The 20,354-nt window shown below is 32.6% G+C and overlaps 1 protein-coding gene across 7 annotated transcripts in view; it reads left to right on the forward strand.

Moving 5' to 3' along the window:
• Window positions 1-20,354, forward strand: part of LOC143242565 (serine/threonine-protein kinase atr-like) — a 100,837-nt gene that overhangs the window by 10,893 nt on the left and 69,590 nt on the right. For 6 of the 7 annotated variants that reach the window (XR_013022930.1, XR_013022932.1, XR_013022931.1 and 3 more), the window contains 5 exons: window positions 739-889; window positions 1,155-1,245; window positions 5,525-5,587; window positions 8,323-8,388; window positions 13,440-13,555. Coding sequence is in view for 3 of the 7 variants with exons in the window: in XM_076486034.1 (XP_076342149.1) it covers window positions 739-889; window positions 1,155-1,245; window positions 5,525-5,587; window positions 8,323-8,388; window positions 13,440-13,555 (487 nt within the window). In the remaining 4 variants the exon portion in view is untranslated. The remainder of the gene's footprint in view (window positions 1-738; window positions 890-1,154; window positions 1,246-5,524; window positions 5,588-8,322; window positions 8,389-13,439; window positions 13,556-20,354) is intronic. The other variant, XR_013022933.1, reaches the window with a different exon arrangement.

Below are 20,354 nucleotides of genomic sequence, written 5' to 3' on the forward strand. Positions count from 1 at the left end.
TATGAAATGAATGTATTTGTTCTGTTTTTAATAGTAAGATGTATTTAAAGTAAAAAATTACATGTTGATATATTTGGTAATTATTATATAGTGGTCTCTTTGTTTGTTTTTAGTTCATAAATTCATATATGTGTATATATACATGGGTGCTCTTATCTTAAGCTATTTGACTTTTGTTAATTTTGTTAATCCCCACATTGCTATTTTAACCTTGTGATAAAACAAGAATACATGAAGTCACCAAAGACAAGTGAAGATATCATTTCACATGTATTTCAGATAACTTCTGGAACATTCTAATTAACAATTATTTAAATAGCAAGTTTTTCTCCTTGGTCTTGTGGATATATATAAACAAAATCTGTCATCATTATATCTAAATTTTAAATGATTCATTAGGTGTAACCTTTAGAACTCTTACTATTGTTAAAAATAAATTTGTTGTTTTATTGCTTGAAGTACTTAAATATAAGATCAAATTGTTTGATAGATTGTTTAGGCAGAATATTCATGATGAAACTTTGTGGAATGGACGGCTACTGCTTGTTGTGAAGACACAAGTGTAGAGGATGACATTTCAAAAGTCTTCCGCCTTTAGTCTTAAAGACAAAAAGCAGAAGACTTTGGAAACGTTGTCCTCTACACTTGTGTCTCCACAACAGGCAGTAGCTATCAATTCTACAAAGTTTCATCAAGATCAAATTGCTGAATTTCAAATTCTGTTATCATGTTTGATAGGTCAACTACAAAATGCATTTTCCTGTTATGAAAGAGCTGTAAAAGTTAAATCAGACACAATTAGTCACCATCAGGGTCTTCTTCGATGCTTGATGGGTTTAGATCAGTCAAACACAGCACTTACCTATGCTACTGGTCTTCTAAATGAGAGGTTTGTGTTTGTTTGTTTTATGCACACTTTTTAAGTTATTTTCATCCAACAGGAAATAGAGTTGCTTTCTTAAACATGGGTATTTCTTCTTTTATAATTTGTCTAGCTATACACCTGACAGGAAATAAGATTCATTTGTTAATTATAATTATTTTCTTATATTCATAATGCTTTGTACTAGCACTAACTCTAAATAAACTTCGACATTTTCTTGTGAAAAATGTGAAAGTTTAGATAAATTTTCTTTGTTGCATTATTTTTATAGACCAGAATGGTCAAATGAGATAAATCCATTTCGTGTAGAATCAGCATGGAAGTTAGCAGACTGGGACGGCCTTTCTGAGTTCCTAAAATCAGTAAGTACGATAAGATTAAAAGTATTTTCAAATTTTAAATTAATGTAGTGGCTAGGATGATTTGTTAGCTACATTCATTGGCACAACTGTTTGAGCATAAATGTCTTCTTTATTTATTTTATACTTCTGTGCATAAATGTCTTCTTTATTTATACTTCTGTGCATAAATGTCTTCTTTATTTATACTTCTGTGCATAAATGTCTTCTTTATTTATACTTCTGTGCATAAATGTCTTCTTTATTTATACTTCTGTGCATAAATGTCTTCTTTATTTATACTTCTGCACATAAATGTCTTCTTTATTCATACTTCTGCACATAAATGTCTTCTTTATTCATACTTCTGCACATAAATGTCTTCTTTATTCATACTTCTGCACATAAATGTCTTCTTTATTCATACTTCTGCACATAAATGTCTTCTTTATTCATACTTCTGCACATAAATGTCTTCTTTATTCATACTTCTGCACATAAATGTCTTCTTTATTCATACTTCTGCACATAAATGTCTTCCTTATTCATACTTTTGTACATAAATGTCTTCTTTATTCATAGTTCTGTACTAGTTTAATTGTTCTTCTGATACAGAAGAGCATCGTAAGTCCTCATTTATCTAAAGAAACTGTCCCAAGAGACATATCAGTTTGATTTGTTAAAACAGTGAGTGTTTATTTATCTCTTACTATGGAAAAAAAATTAAAAACTATTGTGCCTGCAACATGTATAATAAAATTGCATCATGATAAAATAAACTATAATTTGTACAATTTACAGAAATGAATAAAACATTGTTTTACAAGTAGTAAGATTAAAGTTTGTCATTTTATATTTAAACTTTTATTGATTAAAGTTTCAATTAATAATGTTTTGTACAACACATTGAAAAACTCATTACTGCCACTTCACTGGAAATTCGTGGTTTCACTGAAAGTCTTTTCACTAGAGATGTAGTACTGTAATATAAATAACAGTGAATCTTGTTTGTTTTTTTATTAGAAATTTGTTTAGAATAGCACTTGCTAATAATACCAGGAGGTTCAATGACCCTTCTTGTAGAGCTGGCTGTCTGGCAGCAAGTAGAGGAGAAATCCTTTACTTACTTTACCAATCGACTTCTGTTTATTTACTGTCCTGTTGACAAGCTCGTATTTTAGTTTTACTGCTGTATCATACAGTTTCCTTTCTTCTGAATGTTGTGAGGAATACTTTCTATGGTTGTCACTTTTGCCATATTAATGCACGTGGAGCCATATTCTTTCATTAGAATTGAGTGGATATGGCAGAGCTTGTTAACTGTCTCATTTACTTTTACCCCTATGTGGTATGGCACACAGTGACAGAGGATGGTCTTACTATACAGTTTCTTTATTTCTGTCATCCATATGGGAAAATACTGAATTACTGATATGATACCTTTCCTATACTAACATAATTGCTTTCCTAGAGTTGCGTTACACTCTCTTTGTATAAATTTTGCTTATCACTAGCCTTGAGACTTCTGTCCAGATTCATGTTTCCATGCAAATAAGTATGCAACAACCCTCCAACAGTAAGAGAGTAACACACTTTTCTAGCACAGCTGACTTCCTCCATTCTGAAGTATACAATCATCATTTCATGACTGGGCAGTTTATAAGCATTGGGTTTGTCTGTTGGCAGATGTGACAGCTTTTGTACAGCAAGTGGTGGACAAGTTCATGAAGCCTCTGCCTTTCTTTTGTACATGACATATCTCCACTTATGTTTCTTGTTTGAGATGGAAGGAATTTTGTCAGTTTTTTTTATTATTACCTGCATCCTAATCATGTACCAATGCTGACTTGAAACTACCTAAACCTTTTTTATTCTTTTGTACAATTTAGTTTCCTCAAGTTTGTTTCATTCACCTTATTTCTGTAGAAATCTCCAATCTTACAATGGTGTTTTGGTGCATGCTCTTTTACTTATCTTTTCTACAGTTGTGTGTTTATCTTCTTCAGCATTATCCTTTCATATTTGGTTGATTTGTTGCTACCATTTGTTAGGAGCATAATGCCCTTGTTACTTAAGTCCTTTAACCCCACCCTATTTTGTTCTCATATGTTTTCATCTGCCTGTGTAGTTTTACTAAAATATTGTAAAGTGTTTCATTTCTCTGTATTCTACATGGTATATCTCCCTTTCAGTGCAGTATGGAAGTTCTTGGAACTTACCAGTTTCTAACTGCTGGAGTGGTGGACCATGAAGGCTTCGTCAAGTGCATGACAACTTTCAATCAGTAGAGAGTAGGGTGGTGGTGCTCTGCTAGTGCATATAGTGTGTATCCTTTTACTACTGAGCAATGGATGAAAAATTCCCAATATTGTATGGTTTTCTGTTAAACAAGTCTGCCTCATGCATTTTACTCCTGGCTAACTTTTTCCCACATTTTACTATCACTTGAATATCAGTTCTCATGCAGTCTTGTGTTTGAGTCACATATAACCAGTCAGCATACGGCCTCCCAAGTATGAATGATAGGGACCCTACACCTACCATGGACCAGACAAAAATTCCTGACACTACATGGTTTATGACTGGAGTTGACCCACCATGTTTGCATTCCCTTTTTTTTTTTTACCATTTCCCAGGTGTTAAGTTCTCAGGTAGCCTTTTCTTAGTTGTGTACTGGGTCTTCAAACATTTGCCGTATCTAAGTTGCCAGAAAAAATGTTGCTTTTCCTTTCTGCTTCCTGCCATTGAAGTAAAGATTTTTGGGACCCTTCTCCTTCTGTAGACTAGAAGACATGTATTCAATACTACCTGGTTTTGGACTAGAGTTAACCTACCATGTACTTTCTATTGCACCTAGCTACTACACCATCAAGCATATCCATTTTCCATACTGGACTTGTTTTCTTGGTGACACGTATCTTCACTACAGGTGAAGACTATACCCTGCATGTGTGTTCCTATGCTTTTGTAGTATAGGGTATTGTGCTCCATTGTTTTCTTCAGGCACTTTCTGAAGGGAGTTCACCTAAGTTGCTTTTGTTTTGGTTTCTCCACTGTTTTAGTGTGGGATTTAAGCTCTAATGTGAGGGTAGGTAAGATATTGTATTGAATGTTAAGGTTTTCCAATGTTGAAAATGTATTTCGTATAGGTACTTACCTCTGTCACACTTCCCACCCTTCTTGTTTACTTCCAGTACATCTTTAATTGAGTAATTTAAAGTGATAATTGAATAATTATTATAGATTATGCCAGCTGTGCTAGGATAGTACATCACACCCCTATTGGTGGAAAGTTGTCTCATGCTCATTTTATACTACAGTTCATCAATAGCATGTGGAAATGTGAATTGAGGTGTGAGTCTCAAGGCTAGTGGAGAGTAACAAATTGTGCATGTGGAGGGCAGTATGACCTGAAAAAAAAATTGTTATGTGAGAGGATCTAAGTTTTTATTGCAAGTACATTTATGGTGTTGGAAAATTTTAACTTTATACAGTACTGCCTGGAAATTGTTATCAGATATTATGTCATGGAACTTTCTATTTGCAGTTCATTGTTTTCCATAATCTAGAAAACAGCTTGTTGTGTGGCTTCCATCTCTGTTCTTGAACTTCTTGTATAAGACTTTTAAGTTTCACAAGAAGAATGTGTTGTTTTGCAAGACAGTAAGTACCCAGTCGTCTCTCTGTTTAATATAGGGACCATTTGTGAGTGCGATGACAGATCACTGCTTACATTTTAAATAACTGCTGACAAAATTTTTCTGATTCCCTCTTTGTCTTCTCTCTCTATTTTCTGTTCAGGTTAATTACCACAGATTCCAGTGGTACCAGATGTTTATTTAACATGAGGAACTATGAAACAAGTTGGTGATCAGTTATCTTAATGGTGACTCTTTAACATAGGTCCAACCATAACTGTATCTTTAGGTGCCATTTAGGTAGTCTCTTTCTTGATTGGTATCTGTAAATCATTGTGGAGCTGTAATTTCCCAACTAAAAAGGACAGTGGTTCAATGATGAACTTTCTAGAAAAGTTTATTTTTATTATTTTACATTTAACTTTGAAAAGTGAAAATTGCTTGATTCTGCAGAACACTTTAAGGCATTATAAACAAGGGAGAAAATACAAAAGATTAATAATTGGTGCAGCTATGTGTATTTTAATAGTCAATATAGTTTCAGTTAAAAGGTAATAAATGAAGTTCATTCTAAGAATGTGTATATTTTTGCCTGCTAATTGTTCCATGTTACCTGTACCTTAGTACAGTTTTGTAACTCCATTTTTTATTTATCAAATTTGTAGCAGATTTCTTCTGATAACTGGGAAGTTGCAGTTGGAAAAATTCTTCTTTCTGTTAAAGAAAAGGTATGAGAAACTTTTAATAACTAATATATAGTCATTTATATAACAAGTTTAATATGTAGTAACTTATGGATGACACTTTTTTGCCAAGTGCCCTTGTTTCTTAATTAGTAATTGTAAAAATTACTAATTAAGAAAGTAAATTTTAAAGTTAGCTTATTTACAACAAACAAACATACTTATCTCAAATAATAGGAACGTTTATGTTGATCTTTCCAGTGGTGGATTAAAGGTTGTATGTGCTTAGTGGCTAATAATCTTTGAGGGTCCTACAATGGGCCTCCATTAAGACCATAAGCCCTAGGGCTGAGCCCCTTCTAGCCCCAACCTAAATGACCCATTGGATCTTTCAATTTAAATTATATTGTAGACTTTAAGAAAATGTTTATTGTGTTGCACTCTTGGTTTCACTCAGTGTCAAGCCTCTGACATATTTGTACCACACACTGCAAAAGTAATTGTTGAGCATTTTAGTCATCCTAAGTGGTGCTCAGCAATAACATATGGTAAATGTACATTTTTATTCTTTAAGTTATGTTACATTTTGAAATTTGAATGACAGTATGATTACTTTCTAACATTTAATGTAGAATATCCTGTTTGTGAAATAAAATTTGGCATCAACATTATCCATGTCTGTTCTTCTGTAATTTCAAAAGTAAATGTTGAGTTTTGTTTCTTTGTGCAACTTTTCAAACTGGAGACAGGCAAATGATTGAACAGAGACCACTATTTGCAATATATGATGTATGGTCAAAAGTTCTAAGACTTCACTTTTATTGCACAGAACAATGTACATACATCAGTATTATATTATATCCCGTTCAAAGTAATCCCTCCAGCTAATACACACTTGTCCTGATGTTCCTGCCATTTTCGAAAGCCTTCAACTTTTGTGTGACTAAGTTCTGCTTTCACACAATTGTGGATGGTTGGAATGTCATCAAATCACCTTCCTTTCAACTTAATTTTGATTTTGGGAACAGAACAAAATCACATGTGGCAAGATTGGGAGATTACAGGGGTGTGGTATCACAGGAATGTTTCTTTCTGCCAAACGTTCTTGAACAGATACAGCACTATGTGAAGGTGCATTGTCGTGACAGAGAAACCAATAATCATTTTCCACAGCTCGCAGCAGTTTCTTCTAATTTCTTCCCTCAAGCAAATTAGGACCTTTTTATAAAATGCTTGGTTAACTGTCTGGCCATTAGGCACGCATTCATGATGAACAATACCTTGAACATCAAAAAACACGATCAACATTGTCTTTACATTTGATCAAGACTGTCATGTTTTTTTGGAAGTGGTGATGATGGAGATTTCCACTGGGGTGACTGAAATTTCGTTTCAGGGTCATAACTGTGTACCCATGACTCAATCACCAGTAATAATGATGTTGATGAAATTTGGATCAATTTCTAGCCTTCTTTTCAGATCCTCACACACTTGTTGATGGTGAAACTTTTGGTCATCCATCAACAGCCTTGGAAAAAATTTTGCAGACACTTGACACATGCAGAGTTTTTCAGCTAAAATCACATGACATAATGCAAAGGAAATGTTCAGTTTGTCAGCAATTTCATGAATAGTTAATCTTTGATGACTTTGACTATTTTCTTTCATCTTAGCAACCATTTCATCAGTGGATGATGTCGGTGATTGCCCAGAATGGTCGTCATCTTTGACTGATTTCTGGACATCTTGGAAGTGTTTTATCCACTGATAAACAACAGTTTTACTTAAGCAATCATAATTAAAAGCAGTTCTTAACATTTCAATGATTTCTGTTCCTACTGTACCATTTTTCATAAAAATTTGATGCAAACATGTTGCTTTTATTTTCTGTCCATTTATATTTCAACAGAAGCAAGAGATGCTTCTGTCTTTGAACACGGGTATAAGGTCTGGATAAGTGGTTTATCCGTGAGGTAGATCACTATTTGTACTTTGTACACACCTCAGTAAAGCTTACTGCCTCTGTACTGGCACCTGTAACAGAAGAAATCTTTTTGATCAGAACTCATATATAAGATATATCAAGTTGTTTATGAGTTATGTTTGGAATATTATTGTGTGAGTAAACATTCAAATAATAAATAATATATATTAAAACAAGAACACTTGAGTTCATGTCCTTTTTAAGTCACACAGTTTGAAAAATTATGAGTTCTCTTACATAGTAAAAGTTGAGCTAAGATTGTCCATTTCATTGATTCCATAAACTGTAGTGGAAAACTATTTTGTAATTTTAAAACAAATCGTCTTTTTTTTGCTATTACTTATTAGTCAAGAAAATATAATATCAACAAAAGTATCATATTTTGTAATTGTTATTGTATGTATGTATATATATTATCTACACTGTATGAATATTCAAACTAAATCTACATCATGGGAAAAGAAAATGGCTCCCTTAAAGAACTATGTACATCTACTTATTGTAGTTGTTGTATATAGTTGAAATCTAGTCATTTATTTGAAAGGGATGAAAATAAGTATGTGTATCTGTATCATAGTAATAGTTCTTAGTTTAAATTTAGCTATTTATTTGAAACAGATTAAAATAAGTATGTGCATTTGTTTATCCTAGTTATGGCTTTTATTTTAAATCTAGCTATTTATTTGGAACAGGTGACATAGAGATTTGCATCTGTTTACCTTGTTTGTTGTCAGGGTGTTTTAGTTTATTGTATATATAAATATATATATATATATATGGGCTGGATTCTTTGTAGTTGGTGTCTGGGACTTGGCAACAAATTTCAATAACAAACAAACAGCATACAGTTCTCTTGTTTCAGGTAATAATGTATTAAAACAATTAAAATGTATAAACAAATGTTTTTTTCATTATTTGCTAGCACAGTTGTATCTAGAGCATTAAATACTTGTCTTCTTTTCATCAAAATCCACATAGCCTGGTCCAGTTACTTTAGAATCCAATTTACAAAACAAATTAATTCTTGTCTTCTATGTTGTTACAATATAGTTTGTGATAATTTCAAGTTAGAAATCACCAATATATGCTTTTTTATGGCTAAACTCACAATCACACAGGCTAGATCTATCTGTTCAATCAAACTAACCCAAACTACATTTTTGACACACATTTATAACCTCACAGAGGTCTTAAACATTCTTCACATTATGAGTTATTGTGATAAAATAATATTCAATCAAAACAATGAGAAAAATTTAGAAGTTTCTAATAAAATAATGCAATAGTACAGCAAGTATAAATCACAGTCTGTGATTCATACACAGAAAAGTAATTATAAACTACTGCTACTAAAAATAACTAAATTGAACACTCTCTCTTATACTACTTAAGTAATAACACTTACATTAAACTTAAACACTTGTGTGGATATAACAATAAGCTTCTCTTTAAGAAACGTGTTTACAATTATTTTTTGTACTATATACAAAGACTGTTTCCAGTTCATCCAAAAAATCTACTCATACAGTCTGCACCAACATTTGCAGTCCTCTTGTTGGATTCAATGTGGGACCAGAAGTTCTTGGGGTACAATACCTAACTCATGATTATTGCACAGTCAGTTTTATACTTCTGGATCTTTGCAAGTGGTTGATGATTCATTTGGATGATGAACTCCTTCCATACAGACTGTTGAAGAAGTTCCAAATGTCAGTATGGTGGCCAAACACTTCTTGAGTCACAGATCTCACTGCTCAGTGTCTTTCTGAACAGATCCTTGAGTTTCTTCAGATGGTTACATCATACACAATGTTGGTGGTTTTTTTGCAACATTTTTCTCATCAAGAAGTTGAATGCTGCTGCTGAATTGATTAATCCAGATGGCATCTTTCTTGAATTGGTACCATTCATCAGGTGTCAAAAAGGCTGTCTTCTCTTTAAACTTTGCCAATACACTTTTCTGAGATTGACCTTAGTGAAGAACTTGGGCCCATTTATTTTCACTGCAATAGCATCTGGGTTGCCCATAGGTTTGGAGCCAAATTCTGTCATAAAGTTTATTTTCTGGAAATCTGTACAGATGGTTGTGAGACATTCATGGTCTTCATGATTACCACCAGTGAACAGTAAACTTAATTCAAAGGCCCAGTTATTCCAGCTTCTAACATTACTTTAACTTTTAGCTTAATCAGGCTTTTATTATTTAGAACATTTGGTAGGGCTTCACTTTGACTGAGTTCTTGGTCATGGTCACAGTCTGTCTGGCTTTATCTGTCTGTGGAGACAGATGCACACTGCTACTTCTTTCTTCAATTTGTCATTAATTTCTTCATTGATGTTGACACTTTTGTACATGTCATCTACACCCAGTGGTCTCAGATTTTCATTTTTTTTTGTGTGTGAAAATTACTAACCTTCAGATGAGTTTGTTGTGTCTTTAAGGAACAGAAACCTTCTTTCTGAAATGTTAATCCTTGGACTTCTTATCATAGAAACATTTCTGTCTGACATCGGCTGCATACAAACTTGTTTGAGTGAGTTGACAAGTCGTCTACAGTTGGTTTCTTAGGTCGAACACATATTGGTATATGTGCATCACTTCTGACTCTTCTTCTTCTGTGAACAGTTTTCACAGTATCTGCATTGGACCTCATACTGCTCTTCCATGCAGTAACATGAATACTGAAAGTCTTATATTTACGTACGAGAATTATTAATAAGCAAATACTACTGCCTTGAGGTACTTGTCCTGGTCACGTGGTCTTTTCTCGAACATTTTCATCATGCTCTTTAGGACGTCATCAACTGTCTTGCAAAGAACTGCTTAGTGCTGATGAGTCTGCACACCTCTTGAATCAATTTTGAGGTAAACTAGGTCCCTCTGTCACTTGAGACTTCTTTTTAAAACCCTTCTCTGCAGAACACTTATAAGGAAGGTTTCTGCGAGTTTCTCTGTCTTTGGTAGTGCTATGGCTTCTGGGTAACGTGTTACATAGCTACTATCATCACATACATATTGCTCATGTCAGGTGTTAGTTGTCCAATCAAGTCCATGGCAACTGTGTTGGATAGCACTCCCATAAGAGACATTTCATCTCATGGCTCTATGGCTACATTCATTCTAGGTAGAGTCCCTTTATTTTGTATGCCATCTTCTTTATTCCTTGGTGTCATTTCACAAGTTACTTGTTGGCCATTACTTGAGTCTAGTGCTTTGTTGGTACAATGATCTGTTTAACTTCTGGTAGAAGTGCTTTGATAGATCTGATACAGCACTTTCTTCTGATTCTCTGTTCTGTATATCCTTTTTTTCCTCAGTTTTGTGCTCAATTGTCTCTTAGACATTGTTTCAAAGTTTCATCATTGAAGGGTCTTTCTTCTGTGCTTCCTTCAATTCCCATAGACATACATACACAATGTCACTTTTTGAGATTTCCAGAGGGTTGATGTTTTGCTTTTATTTTTTTGAATTCTTGTGGTGACTGCAGATACTTCATCAGTCTCCTTTCTGTCTAGTTCTTTCAAATTTCTGTTGTCAGGTATATTGCTGATTACCATGTCATAGATGGGTGCTTTCTTATGTGTTGTCTCAAGGTCTCCCACATAGTATGGAGTTTCCCTTTATTGTTACTATAGGAAACTTTCTCACTGCCCCATCAGTCAGCACACATATATGTACTTTTGCCATTATCTGGTCATTTGATACTAGAGTAATTCTCATTACTGCTCCCAGTGTTTCATTTCACTGTCATGTTCTTGTTGCCAAACATAGTGTTCACCTACTGATAAGTTGTGATTGATCCGTTTGTTAATTTGAACTGACTGTCATTCAAGTACTGTGTAATCATGAATTATTTTATGTGATTTCTGGCAACAGTGACAATCATTCTTCTCTAGTATCTTACTAGCACCATCTTTGTAGGTAACTCTAACTGCTTGATTTGAGATTCTTGTTGGTTGCAAACTTGCAATCATATCACAATATGTCTCATTTTCTAACAAGTGTAGTATCTCCCATTTGTCTGACGACTTCTTGTCACCTGTGGTGGCATCCTGCTTGTAATCCCTCTTCTTGGCTTTGAATGGTTATGATTGATTTGCCTGTTATGTTCTCCCCATGGGCTTCCACATTCTATTTTGCCAGCTTGATCATCTTTATCATGTCATTTGGTGCTCTTTCTGGTACAAAAAATGACATGTAAGTGGAGTACATGATAATGAATTATTCATCTGTTAGTAGGTTTACCAGTCCTTCAAAACTATCTTCACACTTGGCCATGTAAATTCACCTTGTGAAATATTGCTGTAGACATGCCACAAACTGAAATATAGTTTCTCTAGTGTCAACTTTGCCTTTTCTAAATTCTAACAAAAACCATCCTATGTAATTTCATTGCATTTCAGCAAGGCAATTTTTAACATATTCTAGTCCATGGCATCTTCTGATATTACACCTACATACACTTGTAGTCCTTTTACTGTGAAAAGGATTGTCCCAGTTTTGACCTTGAGGGGTGAATCTTTCACTTCTCATTAGATCATTCATGTTGTCTTTCTATTCATCAAGTTTTGTCAGCCCATTGTTAATGATCCTTCAATTTGCTTGTTAAACTTAGTGACTTCAAGTTGTACTGTTATATTCTCTTTGTTTTTTAGTCTCTCCTCTCTCTCAGTTTCCAGTTTTTCATTTCTTTTTTCAGCCTTTCTTTTTCTTCTTCTCTTTTTTGTTGTTTGTTTCTCTCTTTATGTCTTGTTGTTGTGTAACAAACTCTCATATATCACCATCTTTAAGGCTAAGTTATTTGCCCTTCACCATCCACTTATCAAAGCCAGTTAAAATGGTGTATATGTGGCCTCTACAATATTTATTCTATTGCTTCAGCTGTGAATTTATAGGCCTATGCTTTACAGTAAGTGTCTGACTTGTTGGCATTTCAACAGTGAAGAAACAGCATAGAGTTCACTTTTTTTTAAATAATAGTAAATTAAAACAAGTCAAACATATTCAAATGTTCATTACACTGTTGGCTATTACAGTTGTATCCAAATCTTTAAATTGTTGTCTCCTTTTCTTAAAGCTCACACAATCTTGTTCATATTATATAATTTTTACTTTGTTGTTACAATACAGTCTGTGATAATTTCACTTCAGAAATAGCCAGAATACACTCTTTATGGCTAAACTCCCACTCAGACTGTCTAGATATATCTAAGTGACCAACTCAAAGTGCATTTTGGATGCATATTTGTTGTCTGAAAGAGGCCTCAGTTGCTTTACACAATGGTTTTCATGGGATATTATGATGCAATAATTTGTGATAGTGTGAAAATCTTGGAAGGTTCTACTGACATGATTCAGCAATATACAACAAGTGCCAATTCACAACAATTTAATCAAAGTATGATACATGCACAGCTACGTAACAAACCTGTGGTAAACCATCTCCACAAAAAATAAGTGAATTTAACACCAAAGATGTATTCAAACTGTTTAAATCTACCTGTTCATTGAGAGCATATGAAAATAAGTTCATACCATGAATGTGATGTTATGTAGAAGATCTTGTAACATAAATTTTCAATTAATTTTGATTTTTGCCATTGGTTATAATCATACACAACATTATAGCAAAGTTCTTGAGAAAAACTTAGTTTCTTTCCTGAGTTTTAAAGTATAATCATGGTATAAATAAACTTTTGTATCTCCATAAGAAAATAAATGCTTTAATTAGCAAAGATGTATTTCCAACATTCAAGTGCAATACATATTTTTTTTATATGTTAGTAATGTAAATGTATTTGGAAGAAGTGAAGAGGCATGTCACTTAAAGATTATTCATGTCTCTAGGAAATATTCAAAATGCTTTTGATTGATGTGGTAAATTTTGTTCCACCATTGACTATCTCACATAGGAAAATGAGAAAATATTGGAACACCTGAAAATTGTAAGAACTCAGCAGATGGGACCTTTATCAGCAGCCTCCATGGAAAATGGTGCATACCAGCGTGGATGCAGTCACGTTCTCAGGTAATTATATTAAATCTCCATTTATATAAAAGTATAAATCACCATACATGTTATCATGTTCTTCAGTAATTTTTTATATCTACTTACAAGGGAATAGTTAATACCAGTGTGGATTCCACCATGGTTTCAAGTGATTGCAATTAATTTTATTTCTATTTACAAGATAAATTGTGTGTACCAGGGTAGATATAATGTTCTCACGTAACTGTTTTTATCACATTATAAGAAAAGTGATGCATTTCATGCTTACAGAATTAAGAAATAAGAGTTTAAATGAAAGTAACTAACAAAGGATTAACAATCATATTGACAAAAGTCTTAAAGTAATGGGGACAAAATAAACTGAAGAAGCAAAAATATAAAAGTTCTGAGGTTACATGGAGAATGGTACATATCATTGTGGATATCTTTGAAGTAATTGTTTTAATGTCTAATTACATGGAGAATGGTACATATCATTGTGGATATCTTTGAAGTAATTGTTTTAATGTCTAATTACATGGAGAATGGTACATATTGTGGATATCTTGAAGTAATTGTTTTAATGTCTAATTACATGGAGAATGGTACATATCATTGTGAATATCTTTGAAGTAATTGTTTTAATGTCTAATTACATGGAGAATGGTACATATCATTGTGGATATTTTTGAAGTAATTGTTTTAATGTCTAATTACATGGAGAATGGTACATATCATTGTGGATATCTTTGAAGTAATTGTTTTAATGTCTAATTACATGGAGAATGGTACATATTTGTGGATATCTTTGAAGTAATTGTTTTAATGTCTAATTACATGGAGAATGGTACATATCATTGTGGATATCTTTGAAGTAATTGTTTTAATGTCTAATTACATGGAGAATGGTACATATCATTGTGGATATCTTTGAAGTAATTGTTTTAATGTCTAATTACATGGAGAATGGTACATATCATTGTGGATATCTTTGAAGTAATTTTTTAATGTCTAATTACATGGAGAATGGTACATATTGTGGATATCTTTGAAGTAATTGTTTTAATGTCTAATTACATGGAGAATGGTACATATTGTGGATATCTTTGAAGTAATTGTTTTAATGTCTAATTACATGGAGAATGGTACATATATCATTGTGGTATATCTTTGAAGTAATTTTTTAATGTCTAATTACATGGAGAATGGTACATATTGTGGATATCTTGAAGTAATTGTTTTAATGTCTAATTACATGGAGAATGGTACATATCATTGTGGATATCTTTGAAGTAATTGTTTTAATGTCTAATTACATGGAGAATGGTACATATCATTGTGGATATCTTTGAAGTAATTGTTTTAATGTCTAATTACATGGAGAATGGTACATATCATTGTGTGGATATCTTTGAAGTAATTGTTTTAATGTCTAATTACATGGAGAATGGTACATATCATTGTGGATATCTTTGAAGTAATTGTTTTAATGTCTAATTACATGGAGAATGGTACATATCATTGTGGATATCTTTGAAGTAATTGTTTTAATGTCTAATTACATGGAGAATGGTACATATCATTGTGGATATCTTTGAAGTAATTGTTTTAATGTCTAATTACATGGAGAATGGTACATATCATTGTGGATATCTTTGAAGTAATTGTTTTAATGTCTAATTACATGGAGAATGGTACATATCATTGTGGATATCTTTGAAGTAATTGTTTTAATGTCTAATTACATGGAGAATGGTACATATCATTGTGGATATCTTTGAAGTAATTGTTTTAATGTCTAATTACATGGAGAATGGTACATATCATTGTGGATATCTTTGAAGTAATTGTTTTAATGTCTAATTACATGGAGAATGGTACATATCATTGTGGATATCTTTGAAGTAATTGTTTTAATGTCTAATTACATGGAGAATGGTACATATCATTGTGGATATCTTTGAAGTAATTGTTTTAATGTCTAATTACATGGAGAATGGTACATATCATTGTGGATATCTTTGAAGTAATTGTTTTAATGTCTAATTACATGGAGAATGGTACATATCATTGTGGATATCTTTGAAGTAATTGTTTTAATGTCTAATTACATGGAGAATGGTACATATCATTGTGGATATCTTTGAAGTAATTGTTTTAATGTCTAATTACATGGAGAATGGTACATATCATTGTGGATATCTTTGAAGTAATTGTTTTAATGTCTAATTACATGGAGAATGGTACATATCATTGTGGATATCTTTGAAGTAATTGTTTTAATGTCTAATTACATGGAGAATGGTACATATCATTGTGGATATCTTTGAAGTAATTGTTTTAATGTCTAATTACATGGAGAATGGTACATATCATTGTGGATATCTTTGAAGTAATTGTTTTAATGTCTAATTACATGGAGAATGGTACATATCATTGTGGATATCTTTGAAGTAATTGTTTTAATGTCTAATTACATGGAGAATGGTACATATCATTGTGGATATCTTTGAAGTAATTGTTTTAATGTCTAATTACATGGAGAATGGTACATATCATTGTGGATATCTTTGAAGTAATTGTTTTAATGTCTAATTACATGGAGAATGGTACATATCATTGTGGATATCTTTGAAGTAATTGTTTTAATGTCTAATTACATGGAGAATGGTACATATCATTGTGGATATCTTTGAAGTAATTGTTTTAATGTCTAATTACATGGAGAATGGTACATATCATTGTGGATATCTTTGAAGTAATTGTTTTAATGTCTAATTACATGGAGAATGGTACATATCATTGTGGATATCTTTGAAGTAATTGTTTTAATGTCTAATTACATGGAGAATGGTACATATCATTGTGGATATCTTTGAAGTAATTGTTTTAATGTCTAATTACATGGAGAATGGTACATATCTTTGAAGTAATTGTTTTAATGTCTAATTACATGGAGAATGGTACATATTGTGGATATCTTTGAAGTTGTTTTAATGTCTAATTACATGGAGAATGGTACATATCATTGTGGATATTTTTGAAAGTAATTGTTTTAATGTCTAATTACATGGATAATGGTACATATCATTGTGGATATTTTTGAAGTAATTGTTTTAATGTCTAATTGCATGGATAATGGTACATATCATTGTGGATATTTTTGAAGTAATTGTTTTAATGTCTAATTACATGGAGAATGGTACATATCATTGTGGATATCTTTGAAGTAATTGTTTTAATGTCTAATTACATGGAGAATGGTACATATCATTGTGGATATCTTTGAAGTAATTGTTTTAATGTCTAATTACATGGAGAATGGTATATCATTGTGGATATCTTTGAAGTAATTGTTTTAATGTCTAATTACATGGATAATGGTACATATCATTGTGGATATCTTTGAAGTAATTGTTTTAATGTCTAATTACATGGATAATGGTACATATCATTGTGGATATCTTTGAAGTAATTGTTTTAATGTCTAATTACATGGAGAATGGTACATATCATTGTGGATATCTTTGAAGTAGTGTTTTAATATCTAATTACATGGAGAATGGTACATATCATTGTGGATATCTTTGAAGTAATTGTTTTAATGTCTAATTACATGGAGAATGGTACATATCATTGTGGATATCTTTGAAGTAATTGTTTTAATGTCTAATTACATGGAGAATGGTACATATTGTGGATATCTTTGAAGTAATTGTTTTAATGTCTAATTACATGGAGAATGGTACATATCATTGTGGATATCTTTGAAGTAATTGTTTTAATGTCTAATTACATGGAGAATGGTACATATCATTGTGGATATCTTTGAAGTAATTGTTTTAATGTATAATTACATGGAGAATGGTACTTATTGTGGATATCTTTGAAGTAATTGTTTTAATGTCTAATTACATGGAGAATGGTACATATCTTTGAAGTTATTGTTTTAATGTATAATTACATGGAGAATGGTACATATCATTGTGGATATCTTTGAAGTAATTGTTTTAATGTCTAATTACATGGAGAATGGCACATATCATTGTGGATATCTTTGAAGTTATTGTTTTAATGTATAATTACATGGAGAATGGTATGTATTGTGGATATCTTTGAAGTAATTGTTTTAATGTCTAATTACATGGAGAATGGTACATATCATTGTGGATATTTTTGAAGTAATTGTTTTAATGTCTAATTGCATGGATAATGGTACATATCATTGTGGATATCTTTGATGTAATTGTTTTAATGTCTAATTGCATGGAGAATGGTACATATCATTGTGGATATCTTTGAAGTAATCGTTTTAGTGTCTAATTACATAGAGAATTGGTACATATCATTGTGGATATTTTTGAAGTAATTGTTTTAGTGTCTGATTGCATGGAGAAAGGCACATCATTGTGGATATCTTTGAAGTAATTGTTTTAATGTCTAATTACATCGATAATGGTACATATTATTGTGGATATTTTGAAGTAATTGTTTTAATGTCTAATTACATGGAGAATGGTACATATCATTGTGGATATCTTTGAAGTAATCGTTTTAGTGTCTAATTACATAGAGAATTGGTACATATCATTGTGGATATCTTTAAGTAATTTTTTATGCAAAAAACGTCTCCTTTGGGTTGAGAAAATATTTTACATGGAAGAGCGAAAAACGTTTCGACCTTCTTCGGTCATCATCAGGTTCACCATATATAATTACATCTTTGAAGTAATTGTTTTAATGTATAATTACATGGAGAATGGAAGATATCACTGGATATTTTTGAAGTAATTGTTTTAATGTCTAATTACATGGAGAATGGTACATATTGTGGATATCTTGAAGTAATCATTTTAGTGTCTAATTACATGGAGAATGGTACATATCATTGTGGATATTTTTGAAGTAATTGTTTTAATGTCTAATTACATGGAGAATGGTACATATCATTGTGGATATCTTTGAAGTAATTGTTTTAATGTCTAATTACATGGAGAATGGTACATATCATTGTGGATATCTTTAAAGTAATTTTTTTAATGTCTAATTACATGGAGAATGGACATATCATTGTGGATATCTTTGAAGTAATTGTTTTAATGTCTAATTACATGGAGAATGGTACATATCATTGTGGATATTTTTGAAGTAATTGTTTTAATGTCTAATTACATGGAGAATGGTACATATCATTGTGGATATCTTTGAAGTAATTGTTTTAATGTCTAATTACAAGGAGAAAGGCACATATCATTGTGGATATCTTTCAAGTTATTGTTTTAGTGTTTGATTGCATGGAGAATGGTACATATCATTGTGGATATCTTTGAAGTAATTGTTTTAATGTCTAATTACAAGGAGAAAGGCACATCATTGTGGATATCTTTGAAGTAATTGTTTTAATGTGTAATTACATGATGAATAATATTTACCATTGTGGATTTCTTCAGGTAGTTGTTCCCCTCATTCTGGATTTTTGTGATTTGTGAGGGGACCTCCCAGGGGAGGTTCTGTTCTTTTAGTTTACCTCTTTTGGGATCTGAAGATCCACCAACATGTGTGTTGTACATGGTGACCCATGAAGAGGAGGAGAAGATTCTGATGGTTGAGGGGTCCAACCTTAACATACCACTGTGGCCTTGAATTTCTGTAGATGGGCAATCCCTGGGTTGCTCCCCTTAGGTCAGTTGGCTGGTTTACTTGGCCTAGGGTTAACCAAGTACCAGTGTTGGATGTTCTCAGCAGGTGTTGTGGACATTGTACCTGATGCTGGTGTTTGGGTATAGTGCTCATGAAACCCTGGTGTTGCTGCAGTGTTCTTGTTTGGCATTGTAATGCATCCACTCATAGGGCTTTATGGTGGGTGGGGACAGTGGACACCGAAAAATTCTTTTTTTTATTATGGACCATCCAAATAAAAAAGTTAACCAAAATAGTGAAAACAGTTTATGAGTAAACAATCACATTTTGAAGATTCTGAGCAGCAATCTTTAACATTTGTAACTTCTGTACCTTCTTCTATTATACTACATTTTCTTTCAGACAAACCTTTAGGGCAAATGTCTCCCTTTTTCATTCAGAAGGGACCAGAAGGTCTCACTGGCTCTCAAAGTTGGTCAGAAGGATTCGCTCTTGTGACATATTGGTAGAAATATCCACATCTCTAGCACAGTGAATTCCTTTTACATTCCAAGGCAATATACCTATTGAGGTTATGCCTCATTCAACTTTGAATTCGTAACAAGAAGTTTTGTTGATAAAGGAGTTGAAGAACATCCTGAGTCAGAGATTCCCACTGGTTTCTCCCACCACAAGGAGTTTCTTCAGTAAGGTGTATCTCCACTCCCAAAGATGGAATTATGATGCCGATCAATGTCCTCATTTTAACATTTACATCACTGCATCCACCTGCTACCAACAAGGCAGGTTATTTTAACTGCAAGGTACGGCCATACATTCCAAACCCTCTCGGATAGATCCAGTGTCAGCCATTTGATCACTGGAGACATCATGTCTTGGTTCCTTTACATGTGCTCGTTGCAGTGGCAAGGATTATGGTGTCTATGAGTATGAAACAGACCCTTGTTGCATCACTTGCAATGGCTCTCACCCATCTTACTTTTATTCTTGCCCTAAATGGTTGGAAGGAATAAAAAGGTACAGTGTTTAAAGACGATTCAAAACTGAGGCTTGAAAATTGCTATCTACCACTTTATGTTGGACTTATGCTGATGCACTTCATTCCACTACTACAGTAGGAGTACAGACAGATCTCTCTGTACCTCCAAAAGAATCATTCTCAAAACAAACAGAAAGTCTTCTGACATCCATGGTTAAA

The sequence above is a fragment of the Tachypleus tridentatus genome, unplaced genomic scaffold (assembly GCF_004210375.1).
Source record: "Tachypleus tridentatus isolate NWPU-2018 unplaced genomic scaffold, ASM421037v1 Hic_cluster_2, whole genome shotgun sequence".
NCBI lineage: Eukaryota > Metazoa > Arthropoda > Merostomata > Xiphosura > Limulidae > Tachypleus > Tachypleus tridentatus.